At 46.7% G+C, this 16,400-nt stretch overlaps 1 protein-coding gene across 12 annotated transcripts in view; it reads right to left on the bottom strand.

The window, feature by feature from the left end:
• PTPRT (protein tyrosine phosphatase receptor type T) overlaps positions 1-16,400 on the bottom strand; it is a 1,155,381-nt gene that overhangs the window by 268,514 nt on the left and 870,467 nt on the right. For all 12 annotated transcript variants that reach the window (XM_044927640.2, XM_044927642.2, XM_044927641.2 and 9 more), the window contains exon 11: positions 15,591-15,693. In XM_044927640.2, the coding sequence (XP_044783575.2) occupies positions 15,591-15,693 (103 nt within the window). The remainder of the gene's footprint in view (positions 1-15,590; positions 15,694-16,400) is intronic.

Genomic DNA, 16,400 nt, shown 5'->3' with positions numbered 1-16,400 from the left:
CTGTTCAGGAAGAATGCATCCTAACAATCTATGCCATTAATAGCAATTTTTACAAATATTGACTTGACCAAAAACTTTTATTGAGGGTTTTCTGTAACATTTTATGGAAAAACTCAAGCTAACCTTCTGGCCAACCCAATACTTAGGAGCCCCTTCCTTGTCTTGTTACAGTCAGACTCAACGTTAGCAAAGTTGTGGCTCACCTAGAAGCCATTCTCAGCAGCGGTTCAGCCTCCAGCTCTATAGTGCTTAGAAAACGCACCAATCAGTAAAGATATGAATGGAAACTATGTCACAACAATGAAAGAAATGGCCAGCATGATGCATCCGAGTCTCCATCAGAGCTTACAGGCAAGGCCTCCAGCTCTCAAAGATAATATGAGCTGGACAAGCCAACTTCTCTGGATCTCAATGTTCTCACCTGTGAAAGAAGGAGCATTTTTTTCCTACTCCAGTGTGATGTTAAGAATATAGAATGAAATGATGCTTGGGAAGCCACCAATCACAGCTTCTGATCCAGAGAAGGAGCCCAAGAAAGCTCAGCTGGATGTGACTTGGGCTATCTGGGACCCATTCAGAATTGTGCTCCCCAGACTCTAGCATGAATCAGAATCTTCTGGAGGTCTCGTTAAAACACAGCCATCTGTGCTCCATCCACAGAGCTCCTGACTCAATAGATTGGGGGCAGGGCCTAGTATTTGCATTTCTAACAAATTCCCAGATATTACCATTGGTCCGGACCAAATTTTAAGAATCACTGTCTTGCAGGCACAAAAATTACTAAAACTAACTAGGATGAAAGTTGAGACTCTGGAAAGAGAAAAGCAGGTGGAAAAATTTTTCTAGGGGCTCCTCATCAGTCCTTGGTCCCAATGTCCACAAGGCGCACCTTGGTTTATGGCCTTCACTAGTTCTACGTCCTTCCCAAGCTCCCTTTCAATCCTCTCCGCCTGAACCAAGCCTCCTTTGTCAACTTTCTGAACTGAAAAATCAACCTTATCCCATCTGTCTGCAGCCTACATGCTGATGCAAGAGGCTACCTGTTTAGGTTCCAAGAAATTACACATTCGTTATGGAGGAAATTAACACCTCAAAGCAAACTATAATTAGGAATTCTTCAATTCAGTTTATGCTTTTTCAATTAGGCACTCTATAATTTTAATCATGGGAGCATTAACATGTTTCTGTAATTTATATACCTGTGGTATAATTAAGCCTGGGAAACGCATGGCTCTAAACCTGAATCAAAGTGATTGTTTCCCTTCACACTTGTGGGATTACAGGTCCCTGATGGAGAGATGGTGGCAGTTTCAAAGGAGCCATTTGCGAGTGGCAGAGGCCACTGAGAGAGCTCCTGGCTTTGGAAATGTGAAGGCTGCTGTAGACCATGTGATGCCTTTCAAACATCTGGCTCATGTGTGGACATCTGCATCCCAAAGCTTCGACTCCTATTGTGACTTTCAAAACAGTTACCCCACTGGAAACTGCATTGGACAACTATTCTTGGAAACTAATTTCAATTAAGCAGGAACAGGGTGTCCTGGCAGGGGAGACGTTATCCGAGAGTCGTGGGAAGCAGATGGCTTTGAATTGAAGAAACTGAATAGGCTGAAACTTAGCCTGGATGGGGACCAAACTCTTTTTTTTTTTCCCCCCTCTGATTCCCCTTCCCTCTTTCCCTAATTCTGCTCCTCTCTCATAACTGCAGCTCTGCCTTTTAGCTACAAAGCGGGGCCTGAATCCTACGTGCAAGGTAGTTCTCCTGGGATTCTGAGCAGTTCTGCAAATTCAAGGAATTCAGAAGCACACTGAAAAGTTTTTGTGCTTATTCAGACTGAACCTCTGAACTTTCTGAAGGTTAAAAACCTTCATTTTTTTTCCCTCTTCTTCTTGCTCTCCCCACAATAGCAAATTCAGATTTGCTGACTGCAATAAAAGGAAAAAGAACATAATCAAAACTGGCCCGGGGGGACAATGCATACAGATTCCAACCCAGCTGAGGGACGCGTCCGTATTGCTGCAGCATTTTGGCACTCAATATATTTTGTCTGATCTGAGAAAATATGGAACTTTTTATAGAGTGAAAGTTGGAAATGGATTTGTTTCTCCCAGGCTGCTCTAGCCTTCTGAGAAAGAATACAGATTTGTTCTGATACTGATGCTCAGTCTTACCCAACAACCATTTTCTACCTAAGCCCCAATATCTGTACAGAAGTGATATATTCAGATATGCTATCAGCATGCAACAACACAACATGTATTTCAGACACCAGTCATTGTCATCATCATAAGAAAACAGGGGTGTGTTTTGAGCCCCCGGTGGACAGAGATTGAGAAGTAAGCCGGCAGAAATCCTAGTTCAGCTCTTATAAGCGAAAACTGATTATCTTCATGCTGAAATATACACCAAAAAGGACATAAGAGTTCCAAAAGCGGTAAAACCCACAGGGGCAACTCTATAGTAAAATGCAAAACAACTGTTTCTCTGTATTATCACATTGAACAAATACTGGTACCAGAGAAGAAAGTATTTGGTTTCCTGTACAGTCCCTTTTGTCCATACCTGGGGCTACGCTAAACCGATGGTACTCAAGTTGTGGTTCACGACCAGCGGAATCATCATCACCGGGGAGCTTGTTCAAAACACTGATTCTCGGGTCTAATTTCATTACCACTAGGGATGGGCAAGGATCTTCATGTTTACCAGCTCTCCAGGTGAGTCTTCTAGTCAATAAAGTTTGAAAACTGGGCTTAAACCATTCCCCAGACTTTATTCCCAGGCCAGAGTGATGCAGTGGAATTTGGGAAGTCCAGTTTAGTAGATCAGGGTCGTAGCAGCAAGGAAGCCCAGTCAAAGGTCCCCTCTGGCTTTCGGGGAGACATATTTTCTGCCTTCTAAGCCCCCATTATATTTTGTATTTCTTATGACAGGATTCCTGGCCTTTACCAATGGTCTCAAATGCCTACATTAATATAATAGCCTGTCTGAAACCAAATATGGGCCCTGACCTATTTTTACCAGCCCTCCCAGAGTCTACAGCAAGTCTACAGTCAAAGAGAATTTTCTGTGATAATGGAAATGCTGCTCAATACGGTAACTGCTAGCCACATCTGGCTACTGAGGACTTGAAATGTGGATAGTGCAACTAACGAACTGAAGTTTTAATTTACTTCAAACTAATTTAAATTTCAATAGCCTCATGGAGCTTTGGCTATGGTGCTGGGCTGTGTAGGTCTGAACCCTGGCCCTTGATTCCTCCTTGTCCTATTGCTACTCCCTGCTCTGGCCAAGAATATTTACTTAATACATTTATAACCTTTATAAATTGCTTAGTGAGCCTACACCCAAGTGGAAATGCACTGAACAGAAAACCCTCAGCAGCCAGGCAAGGAAAGGATGGGCTGCACTGTGAAAGGGGATAAGTACAAATTTCTTCTACCTCATGGTGGAGACTCTAACCTTTAAATAGTTCCAGTCCTACTAAAAAGCCAGGGCTTTCAGGATCACCCCTCTTACTGCTGCCAAGAGGAGGCAACTCTGAGCAGCTGCAGGCAGCAGGAGCAAGTACTGAGCAGAAAGCTTTGTGGATGAGAGAAAACCTCCCTGGATTCTAACATGGCACAGGTCCATGCACTAGCTCAGAAGAGCATCAGGAGACGGGACTATAGAGATGCACCTGATGGAGGCTGACTTGAAAGTCTGACCTTTGGGTGACTGCAGGTAGAGAAACTGAGAGCCATCACTCATCAGCTGCGCAAGATCTGAGACAAAGCAGTGGTACCAACTGTCACAGGGACCAGGACAGTGAGAAGTGAAGGTCAGCAGAAAACAGGCTGGAGAACAAGTGAGACCCAGGAGAAGGCAGCATGCAGAGTCACTTCTGGAAGGGTCTCACCAGTTCCCCTGGGTGGGAGGTTTAGTGTCAGAAGAACTATATCTACTTAGATAGCTGTGCCCTCCATAGCCTGATCTCTTTGTTCTTGAAAATACTTGGCTTCACCTTGAATCCATTACCATCTATCTAATGTGACTGCCAACAGTCAGACTCAAAGCCACTTCATCCCACAGCAGGGTTCCATTATTGAAACTTCGATTATCTTATTCTCTAAGTATCAATTCTTTAAAAAAATTTTTTATTGGACTATAGTTGATTTACTATGTTGTGTTAGTTTCAGGGGTACAGCAAGGTGAAACTGTTGTTGTTCAGTCATACCTGACTCTTTGAGACCCCATGGACTGCAGCACACCAGGTGTCCCTGTCCTTCACCATCTCCTGGAGCTTGCGCAAACTCATGTCCATTGAGTCAGTGATGAATCTGTTATATATATCCATATATCCACTCTTTTTTAGAACCTTTTCCCATCTAGGCCATTATAGAGTATTGAGTAGAGTTTTCCCATGCTACACAGTAGGTCCTTATTAGTTACCTATTTTACATATAGTAGTGTGTATATGTCCATCTAAATATCACTTCTTGTCTTTCCAGCCTCTCCCAGCTTTGGACCCTTGGCACAGATTCTCAATAGTACTGAGGTCATCTGGCATTCAGTACTTTCATCATTGGCACAGCTACCTGCATAGGCATTTTTAATCAAGCCTGGACCATATGGTCCATTTTTAAGCACTTTTGTTGATATCATCATCTTCCTTTTCCCATGGTCCTGGGTCAAGCTATGTGTCTTTCTTCTTTTTCTACCGTAAAAACTGACTGGATCTCTTAGAGCAGGGGTCCCCAACCCCCAGGATCTACTGTCTGATGATCTGAAGTGGACCTGATAAACCAATAACGGATATAAAGTGTACAGTAAGTGTAATGCACATGACATTCACATCATCCCCAAACCATCCCACCTTACTGGTCCATGGAAAAACTGTCTTCCGTGAAGCTGGTTCCTGGTGCCAAAATGACTGGAAACCGCTGTGACTTAGACAAAATCAAATCATAAAATGTCAATCGTCTCTTTTCTTCAAATGAGTCTTCCTTTGGCTTTCATGTTTTAACTCTGCTCTGACTTTTCTTCTGCGTGTTTGACCAGTCCTTCTCCATCTCCAGGGTGGTACCTGGATAGAGTTTCACAGAGTTCTGTCTTGTTCCTCATTTCTTACAGTCTACAATCCCCCTAGATAAGCTCTCCACTCCTCCCATGCTTTAAATATCACCTGGATGTTAATGATTCCCAAATCCAAGCCCCCTGCTCCAAGGCCTCTCCAGCACTCCAGTTCTGGGGGAATTTAAATAGTGCCTGTGGTAGGAGGTGAACATGACAACCACACTCTCCTTTCCCTCACGCCAGTAACAGTCTCTGCTTCCATCTCTCCAGATGGCATACGGTCCAAAATAGAACACTCCTTCGTGCTTCATGTTCCAGCAACTGCTCCTGCTCCATTTAAAATATTCCTCCTGAAACACCTGTCTTTCCTCTTTGGTTTGAGCCTAAGGAAACTGATTCAGAACCCTGTAACACCAGAGCCAATTCATTCTTGGTAAGCTGGGCCGTTCGGGGGTTGGGGGGTGGGTAGGGGGAGCTGGGCAGGGGAGGAGCTGATCAAAGAAGAGCTGCGATGCAATCAGGATGCGCTAAGGTGAATGCAAACTCAACTCAGCTATTCGAGTCGCACCTTTTTGTCCCTTTTGTTTTCCTGGATGACTGTTCTGAGTGCAGCTCTGGGTTACACTCGGAGCCTCCTTGGCGGTTTCATTAATAGTTGTTACGAGTCTCTTTAATCGCAGTTCCATGTTCCATTAGCCGTCATATTCAGAGTGTGGGGCAGCCCCATCGGAAATAACTCTGCAGCAGCATTTATCCCCTTTTTCCTTATTTCTGGTCATTGCTTCTTGTATGTGGCTCCTGCTCTTTCCCAATCTGGTGTGATGAAATCCCAGCAGGCTGTGAGACTTGACAACAAGTGGTATTATGTGCAGAACTCAATCTCACAGCTTTGCGGGGAATGCTTCTTTCCCATCCCCCCACATTGTACGTAGGACTCCTCATCTCCAGGCCCTGGTGGAGGCGGCCCAGAGAGCAGGGAACTCAGTGAACCAAATGATGTTTAGAGAAAGAGCTTCTAAATGTAACTGTGGTTTCTCATCTCTACCAACGTGGACAGGGACTCGTGAACTCCTCAGGCTGCCCCATGTTAATAAATCCTCCAAATTTTCATTTCCCCTCCCTAATAGGATGCCATCGCATGCTGGTGTCTGAGAATCAGATGGTAATGATGCCAGTGTTGCTCGCTGCAGCTCCACAGACTGGCAAAACCCTCCTGTGGTTGCGTCACGTGATCCCACTCTGGGCTTCACAGTTATTAAAGGAATCCTAGAGGAAATTTGGCAGTTGTTTCCTTTACTTCTCAATAAGTCTTCTTCTTTAAAAGCTGGCTGGAACTCCTGTTCGCCCTGTAGCTCATCAGTGTGTATTTCAGAATCTCTAGTCTTAAGGAGCTGTACCTGTCAAAGGCAGCTGGATTATGGGTTTTCATCACGCAGTGAAGAGAGCCTGCAATGACCTTAGAAGCCACTGGCCACATGACACTGGCTCCCAGTATTCAGTGTGCCCTACTTCTGACCCTCCAAGCTACAGCCCTGCCCTTGGGCACTACGCCTCAAGTAGCCCAGGAAAGTGAGCCGCAAGTCCCAGTGACCTTGGAGGAGGTCCCCCAGAGGTCCCCAATTGGTCCAGACCCCTCCAAGGTTGCCTGGACCATGCCTCAAGTCCCAGCCTGTCCTTGCCCAAGTGGTTTCTGACTCCCCCATTCAGGTCCCTCACAGACCTTTCCCTCCCTCTTTGTTCCTCATCTCAGAGAATGGCACCATGATCCATCCATTTAACCAATCCAGAAACCTGGGAGCCATCCTGGACAGCGTCTTTTTCTTCATACCTGTCCCCTGCCCCAGAGAGAAGTCATCGCCGAGGCTCACCCATTCTACCTCCTCAACAACTGTATCTCCATCACCTTCATTTTTTATTGTTTTGGCTGCACTGGGTCTTTCTAGTTGCACTGTATGGGCTTCTCATTGAGGTGGCTTCTCTTGTTACCGAGCTCCAAGGAGCACAGAACTTCAGAAGTTGTAGCATGAGGCATCAATAACATTAAATCACTTGCATTCCTGAGCTGAACCTGCTTGCTCTGGCTAAACCAGATCCATGGGACTCTGGAGAAGGAACTGTGGCAAAAGGATGTCAACAAAGGGTGGGTGTTGATGCTGGAGATGGGATCCTATAACTGCGTGGAACTACCCAGCTCAGTCGGCTGAAATCAGAGGAGGGAGGGTGGGGTGACATGGACCCTGTAAGACTCAGCTACAGCTGATAACAGTCTGTTGAGAGTGTCAGTGGCACTGTTAGTTCAGAGTTGCATCTGCCCTTGGAATGTCAGCAGTTGGTGGGCCTGTTTTGCTCATTTCTGGGTCTCTGGTGCCTAGCACAGGGTCTGGCATGTGGTTTTTTGTTGAAATCCAAAGTAGATGGTTATTGCTTAATTAGTTGATGAACTGATAAACAGATGAGTTAACAGATAAACCCCATTCATCTCCCAGGATCTGGTCTCATCTCTCCTGCATGGTTTTTGACTCCGTGTCCCCACCCTGGTCCTAGTATTTATAAGGTCTCTGCTCATGCTTCCCTGGTGGCTCAGATGGTAAAGAATCTGCCTGCGATGAGGGAGACATGGGTTTGATCCCTGGGTCGAGAAGATACCCTGGAGAAGGAAATGGCAAGAATACTCCAGTACTTTTGCCTGGAGAATTCCATGGACAGAGAAGCCTGGTGGCTATAATCCATGGGGTTGAAAAAAGTCAGACACAGCTGAGTGACTAGCACTTTCACTTTTCAGCTCAGGGAGCCCCCACACCCCTTCCTGAGGGGGCTGTGGATCTGCTCACTTTGATTTCACAACACTGAGCGGCCTCTCCTCCAAGCTGAGGGCACTGCTCTTGGCCCTCGTTTTGCTGGCCCTTCGGTAGTTGAGACCTCCTAGCCCTGTCTGATTGATTTGGTGTTTCTGAAAGGCTCTCAGAACTGAGAATCCATTTTTGAGAATCATTTTGAGGATTTTGTGACACCTCTGGAGACCACTGCACACTCCCTGACATGTCACAGGCCCACCAGCACAAGCCTGCAGTGAATCATATATAGTGTTAGAGGGCACCCAGGCATCAACTGTAGCAGGGCTCAGAGAATAATCCTGCCATGGCCGACCCAGGGCAGGCAGCCACCACTTGTCTCAACAGCTGGGTCAACCCCAGGAGCAAACTGAACAACTACCAATGGCACTTTATGCACTTCAGCTTATTTGACCTTTAAAACAATCTGTGATATGGGTATTCTCATTCTACCAACAAGCAGCTTGAATCAGAGAAATTCAAAATCTGACCCTAAGCCATGAAATAAGTCAATCGCATGAGGGGATCTGATTCCAGGAGCTTCTGCTGCACCAGTGTCTCCATCTGGGATGTCAGCTGTGGTAGGAAGAGCATGAGATCTCAGGTCTGAGCCTGTGGGACCCAGTTTCTGCCCCCAAAGAGGTCACAGGCTGGTAGAAACTGAAAATGCAAGTCCCTGACCGAGGAGGGGCCAGGCAGCATGCGAACCCAAGGTGGGGCTGGTATATCCTGCAGCAGGATGCGAGATGGTCCTGGATGCGGCAGATCTGACCTGGGTGTTGGGGAGGTGGGGATGCCATGATCGGCAGAGACAATGGAACAGAGAAGGGCTTGACTGCTTAGAGAAGGACAAAAACTTGAGCATCTTCCTGCCAGTGTTCCCCATACCCTTCAAGATAACGTCTAAACCCCAAATGAAGACCTTACCTGGCTCTTGCCCACTTCTTTGCCTCATTCCCATCTCTGTGCCCTGGCCCAACATTCCCTGAACCTAACATGCATCTGCTCTACCTCAGCTCCTGTACACACCATTCCTCCTGAGTCAAATTCCCCCTCGTCTGGCAGTTCTCAGGCAACACAGCCTCCAGGAAGCCCTCCTCTCAACTGGGCTCATGGAGCCAATGATGGAAGGCTCTGCTCTGAACTCTCATGGAAACCACTGACCAGATACACAGGCTTATCTGCGCTTTTTCCTTTTCTGTTTGTCTTCCCTATAGAGTGGCACATCCAAATGCTAGCATATATGACTCTTTAATTCAAATAAAAATTTTTAAAAATCAGTTCCTTGGTTTCACTAGTCCTATTTCAAGTGCTTAACAGTCACGTGTAGCTAGTACTGTCTATCAGACAGTAAACACAGGGCATCTGCGTTATCACAGGCAGTTGTTCTGGACTGTGCCCTCACACAGTAAAAGCAGGGCCTGTGAAGTGCATCTCCACCATTCCAGTACCCGGCCTCTGCCAGCTATCACCCAAGTTGCTGAATTTAACCTTCCTTCCTTTCTTTTTCTGTCTCTCTCTTTACCCATACCCCACCCTCCCAACCCTTCCTTTCTCTCTTTTTCTCCCTCTCTCTCTTTTCTGGAGTACCTACTAAAGTGAGACCCTGTTCCAGGAAGGGATCTATTAGTGTCAAACTTCTCGGCTTCCTGGAGCTCACAGTCTAGTGAGGGGCATGTAAGAAAGTAAACCAAATAAAATATACAAGCAAATGCATAACATAATTAAAAGCTCATGAAAGAATGATGAAGGAAGCATACACGGCATGGCTGAGTAAAGCCCGTTAAAGGGACAGAGTAAGAGGAAACAGAGCCAGAAAAGGTTAGAAACAGATTTGGATGGGTCTTGAATTCTGTACTAAGAAGCTTGAACTTAATGCGGTAGGAAGCCAGTGACCCATTTAAGAATTTTAAGCAGGAAATTTGTGCTTCTAAAGGACCAGTTCAAAAACCCTGCAGGGGATGGACTGAAGGAAGAGGAACTTATGACAGGCAGACCAGAAAGCCGCCCTGGCAGGTCAGGAGAGCAGGGTGGACAGTGGCAGAGGGAGGAGAAAGAGCTAATCCCGAAGCTGATTCCTGGCAGGCCAGTGGCTAAGACTCCATGCTTCCACTGCAGTGGGTATGTGGGTTCAATCCCCGGTAAAGAAGTTCCAAAAAAAGCTGATGCAGAAGCTGAGTGGGTGGGTCCCAGTGAGTGATGGGACAGGAAGGATACAGTGGAGGGTGAGAGTGTGGAGGACAGCTCTCAGGAAGCCAGCTGGGGATCCAGAGGAGGGTCTGCTCCAGAACCGGGGGCTCAGCCCTGGGCATCCCTTCCGGGACTGCATTATGGGTGATTAATTCACGGCCAAGTTACTTTCTCATGAAGGTTACTACAGATACATCAGCGCGACAGGCAGGGCGTGAGGGAAGAAGGCTCGGCGTGTGCGAGCTGGAGCTGAATATTAGATTCTAGTCACTATTTGATTGATCTTTTAAGCAATTCTGGGATTCTGTCACTTAAAAACCAATAAATCTTTGAAGGCCTGGGGAAAGCAATGCAAAAGCAATAAATCTCCATTGCGGAATGTTAGAAAAATAGGCCAAGGCTGCCAAGATGGTTTGGCTGGAGGGATGAGGGTGCGGGAGCCCCCAGTGGCAATCCTTCCTTTCCCAATCCGCGCCCCCTACCCTGCCATGCTCAGTCCTATCAGACAGAGTCAGAGCCGTATGGGTTCACGCATGGGGCAGCAGACAGTTCACCAGGGGCTGGAGTTTGGTTCAGCCAGGATCAGAGCATCACTGGCAGAAGGACGAAGAACAGCCTACCTGGGGGTCGCCTGGAGGCTGAGGCTCAGGTATGAGTCTGCTGGAGAACAGGAAGGCTCTCCACTCAGAGTCATGCCGGGCTTCATCAATTACTGCACACAATCAGAACTGTCTTGTCCACCCCTCACTCCCTAGTTGGTGGAGGTTCACTCCACAGCAACCCCACCAGAAGGTCACCCTGTCATCACCTGACATCCCAGCTAGGGGGAAAACTCAGAACTTCCTGGTGGAGCAACAAACTCAGAGGCAGGAAGCTAGGTCCCTGACCTTGGGCCAGTCACTTAATATCTTAGTCTTTAGCTTCCCCTCTGAAATGGAGATGGCATTTCCCACACAGCTTACTCACTGGCTAAGTGACAATCAGATGCTACGAAGGAATTACAGGCACTATTAGCTATTAATATAAAACATGATTCTGGGCATCCTTGACCCAATGCATCTAGAGAGCTCTTTGTGTCCAGGGGTCACAGACTGCCTTGGCTGTTTTCTCAAGGCTCCTGCTTCTCCTGGCCTGCAGGACTCCATGCTGGTCCACTTGCCTGGTTTGTGCTCATCTCTCCAGCCTGACTATTCCTTCTCTCAACCAATATAGTCACTGTCCTTACTGGCTTCAAGTTATCTTGCTTTGCTGGTTTCGTTATTCTGTTTCCTTTCTTCCTCAATGCCTCCCTGCCCCATTCACATGCATATTCAACAGATGGTAAGACTCAAGCTATGACAAACCTAGACAATGTATTAAAAAGTTGAGTTATCACTTTGCCGACAAAAGTCCATCTAGTCAACGCTATGGTTTTTCCAGTAGTCGTGTACAGATATGAGAGCTGGGCCATAAAGAAGGCTGAGTGCAAAGAACTGATGCTTTTGAATTGTGGTTCGAGAGAATCTTGAAAGTTCCTTGGACAGCAAGAAGATCAAACCAGTCCATCCTAAAGGAAATCAGTCCTGAATATTCATTGGAAGGACTGATGCTGAAGCTGAAGCTCCAATACTTTGGCCACCTGATGTGAAGAACTGACTCATTGGGAAGGACCCTGATGCTGGGAGAAATTGAGGGTGGGAGGAGAAGGGAGTGACAGGAGATGAGACGGTTGGATGGCATCAGTCTGAGCAATGGACATGAGTCTGAGCAAACTCCAGGAGATGGTGAAGGAGAGGGAAGCATGGTGTGCTGCAGTCCATGGGGTCGCAAGAGTCAGACATGACTTGGTGACTGAACAGCAACAAAGATTCTAGAGGACAGGTATATGTCTGTCTTGTTTCCTGCTATATCTTCAGGGCTTAGCTCAGTTCCTGCTCAAAAAATATTTGTTAAATGACTTAATGGTCGACCGCCTCCCACAGGGGCATTCTAGTGCCCAGAGTTCAAGGTGACACAGGATTAAGGTAGCTGACTTCTATGTGATACCGCTTCTGCTGTCACCACGGTTGTCCTGAAAGCCTCGCTGGCTGGCACGGATTAGTCTCTTCCCTTCTTGGCAAATGCCCAAGCAAGAGTCTGAAAATAATTCCAGAAAATGAGTGTTGAGCCACCCTCAGTGATCTAGAGCTTAAGAAGAAAAGCAGCCAGACTTTTCCAGACACCAGGCATTGCCCTCTGAGCAGTGACATTTATTTTAATTTTTTTTCCAATGGAAATGTCACTAAAATACATCACGTATGACTTTTCTCCTAGGGAGGTGGTATGGCTAGACTGACTGAGTGCTGGCTTAGGGGTGGCTGACTGGGTTTGAAGGCTGCCTGCACCACTTACGTGTTTCATGGCTGGGTCAATGCTCTTGGTTTCTGTGTATCTCAGTTTCCATATCTGCAAAATGGGGAAGCTATAACTGCAGTGCTGTGAGGAGGCAGACAGTTTATGTGCAGTGACGGGCACACAGCCAGTGTGTGTGCTCATCAAATGGAAGCTAGCCAGCTCTTCCAACTTGAAAATGTGGGCTCTCAAGGGCTTCCCCAGCAGCTCAATGGTAAAGATCTGCCTGCATAATAGGAGACGTAAGAGATGTGGGTTCAATCCCTGGGTCGCAAAGATCCCCTGGAGATCGCAAAGATACTAGAACCTACTCTAGTATGCTTGCCTGGAGAAGCCCATGGACAGAAGAGCCTGGAAGACTATGGTTCATAAGCGTGCAAACAGTTGGACACGACTGAAGTGACTTAGCACATGTGGGACCTAGTGGTCCCACATTAGGGATCAATGAACCAATGAGGTTCACCCTAATTTTTTGGGTGAACCAGTTTAGTAATATTCAAAAGCAGAGACATTACTTTGCCAACAAAGGTCCAGCTAGTCAAGGCTGTGGTTTTTCCTGTGGTCATGTATGGATGTGAGAGTTGGACTGTGAAGAAGGCTGAGTGCCGAAGAATGGATGCTTTTGAACTGTGGTGTTGGAGAAGACTCTTGAGAGTCCCTTGGACTGTAAAGAGATCCAACCAGTCCATTCTGAAGGAGATCAGCCCAGGGATTTCTTTGGAAGGAATGATGCTAAAGCTGAAACTCCAGTACTTGGGCCACCTCATGCGAAGTGTTGACTCATTGGAAAAGACCCTGATGCTGGGAGGGATTGGGGGCAGGAGGAGAAGGGGACGACAGAGGATGAGATGGCTGGATGGCATCACTGACTCGATGGACGTGAGTCTGAGTGAACTCCGGGAGTTGGTGATGGACAGGGAGGCCTGGCGTGCTGCGATTCATGGGGTCGCAAAGAGTCGGACACGACTGAGCGACTGAATTAAAGTTTAGTGATATCTCAGTGCATGAAAGTGAAAGTGTTAGTCCCTCTGTCATGTCCGACTCTTTGCAACCCCATGGACTGAAGCCCACCAGGCTCCTCTGTCTATGGAATTCTCCAGGTAAGAATACTGGAGTGGGTTGCCATTTCCTTCTCCAAGAGATCTTCCTGACCCAGGGATTGAGCCCAGGTCTCCTGCATTGCAGATGGATTTGTTACCATCTGAGCCACCAGGGAAGTCCAATCTTAGTGCATAGGGGACAAATAGTCACAAGGTTGCTTGAGAATAACAGGAAGAAACACAGTAGTTCAGTAATCTACAGTAACAGTACGGTAATCCTTATCTGATGTTAAAAAGCCACCATCTACTCTGGTTCATCACAGCTAGGACAGTCCTGGAACAACTGATGTGTGGAATATAAGGCAAAAATTATACTCTCACAAATGCTACACATACCTGTTTGATGGCCTGAAGACCCACCTGACTTAGCATAGACACTGTTCAAAGTCTACAGAACAGGCAGAAAATTCAAATTTCTGGCAACTGATTTCTATTTGCTCCACTGTCCATAATTTCTGGAGTAGGACCAGGGTGGAAAACAGGTAACTAGACCATCTCCATAGCCTCCTCTTGGCTGATCTCCCAGTCTCCAGTATCATAAAAGAGACTCTGCATGTGGCTATTCAGTAGCTTTCCAGCGCCCCCTCTAGTAGCTCCCAGCTCCTGCCTCGACCTCTATGCTACAGCAAAGATAACTGCTCCTGGTCGCTCCCCATGACATCAGGCTCCCTCTTGACTCCATGCCTTCGCTCATGCTGGACCATCTTACTGTGCTTAAATCTCATACAACCTTCAAGATATATCTCTTAAAGTTCCAATCCTTTGGCCACCTGACACAAAGAGCCTACTCACTGGAAAAGACCCTGATGCCAGGAAAGATTGAGGGCAGGAGGAGAAGGGGACAACAGAGGATGAGATGGTTGGGTGGCATCACCGACTCAATGGACATGAGTTTGAGCAAACTCTGGGAGAAAGTGTAGGAAAGGAAGGCCTAGCGTGCTGCAGTCCTTGGGGTCACAAAGAATCAGACATGACTTAGTGATTGAACAACAAAGTTATATCTCACTGTCACCTCCTCTGGGACTTCTGTGCTCTGAGAGCCTAAGTGCATCTCCACAGGCACAAATTGTACTGTAACTAAGCTTTCCTGTTTCTGTCTCCCCAGCTAGAGTCCAGCTTTCTTTGGAGCATGAGTAATTTGCAGCTGGTTCACAGGTATGTTCCAAGCACTTAAACAGGGCCTGGCACTGAGTGAGAGCTCAAGAAATGTTCGTCTAATGAAGGAATCAACGGATTGCTTTCATCCCCTGTACTCTGTTCCATTCCTGGCACATAAAATACTCCATGCATGCTTGCTGAACTGAACTGAGCCAATCTGAAAGCTGTTCCACCGAACACTCTGCTTGGCTTCAAGGGTCTGTAGTCCCTTGAGCTCTGAGCAAAAGCCAGTAACATCTTATGGAAAACCCAGATGAACTTTCTGGCCACCACGATATAAAGGGTAACTTATATAAAAGAGGTGCCCACCTTCCTGACAGCCAGAAGCCCATGGACTTGCTTGGGGTCACTGCCTGGGCTATAGATACACTCGGGACTCCAGCCTCTTAATTAACACATCTGTAGTATGACTCTGACTTCAAGTCCCCTGTGGAACACCAAGGCCATAAACGGGACTAGCGCTGAGGTCATGCCTCCTTTGAAATTTCTGAGCAGGTCATTTTGATCATTTGGTGCATCTGTCTATATGTCTGTTAATGGCAGATGGGCGTGTAAAGGCGATGTTGCTGGGATACTGTGTTCCCGGGGCCTCCAGCCTGACTAAATAGATTTACCATAGGCTTGTTCCAGAAAGTTCTCTCCCAGCCATCTTCAGATCCCCATCCACACCTTCCCACTAAGCCAGTCCCAGTGCCCCATGGTGGGGAGAGAGGGCTCCTGGCTCAGTGGCCCTCTGAACTGGGCTTGAAGCTGATGATCCTTTCCCTCCAGGAAGCCTTGCTCCTGGGCAGTCTTGCCCACAGGCATTGCCAGTGGCATGATTCGGCTGGAGGTGCGCATGGTGAAGAGAAAGAAAATGGAAAACGTCAGGTTAAGACCCCTCCTCACCTGACAGGGGCTCCTCGAGACTGAGCAGGCTTCAGCATCACCGTGATGGTCGTGTCTGTTTCATTCAGTGGGGTGTCTGTGTCATATTCAGGCATTGATGGAGCTGGACAGAGAACAGAGAGAAGGGAGCTGAGCACAGGTCCCAACCCCACCCCAGCATCACCTCCCACAAGACACTCAGGTTGCCTAGGAGGGAGCTATTTGGGGAAGCACTGGATGAGTCACGTGGCATCCGAGGCTTTCAGCAAAGAAGACCCTGACTTTCAACCTTCCTGTAGGTTCCTTCAAGATGCAGAAGAGTATGGAGAGGGGAACAATGATGTGGCTGGTAGCCTTCATGGATCAAAAAGTTCCATACCATATAGACAGATAAATGCAGGAAATATAAGTACTTAAAGGTGAGAATGTAGAGTCAACCTTAAACACATTTAAAATGCAAACACAATTTAAAAATTAAAATAAAAAAGAAATAAAATGCAAATACAAATTACAGCAGTGATGAACTTTGCTCTGATCTTTTTTTTTTTTTTTTCCCTTCATGAGACCCTCTCTTCTGATAGGAACATCACTAAACCTAATCCCCTGAGAAGGTAATTTAGCCATTTGTACTAAGAGCTATTAAACTTACATCCCTTTTAATTCAGTATTTCAATTTCTGGAATTTAATCCTAAATTCATAATTCAAGCCAAGAAATCAAACTTTATTCGGTAACATGTTCATTGAAGCATTATTTTATTAAAAACATGGAGGCGCCAAATATATCCAACCACAGGGGAATGTTTAATTAAATTACGTCCATCCACTTGACA

This window comes from Bubalus bubalis, chromosome 14 (genome assembly GCF_019923935.1).
Source record: "Bubalus bubalis isolate 160015118507 breed Murrah chromosome 14, NDDB_SH_1, whole genome shotgun sequence".
In the NCBI taxonomy this organism is placed as follows: Eukaryota; Metazoa; Chordata; class Mammalia; order Artiodactyla; family Bovidae; genus Bubalus; species Bubalus bubalis.
Note: the sequence above shows the minus strand (reverse complement) of the source record. Positions and strands in the feature narration are given on the sequence as shown.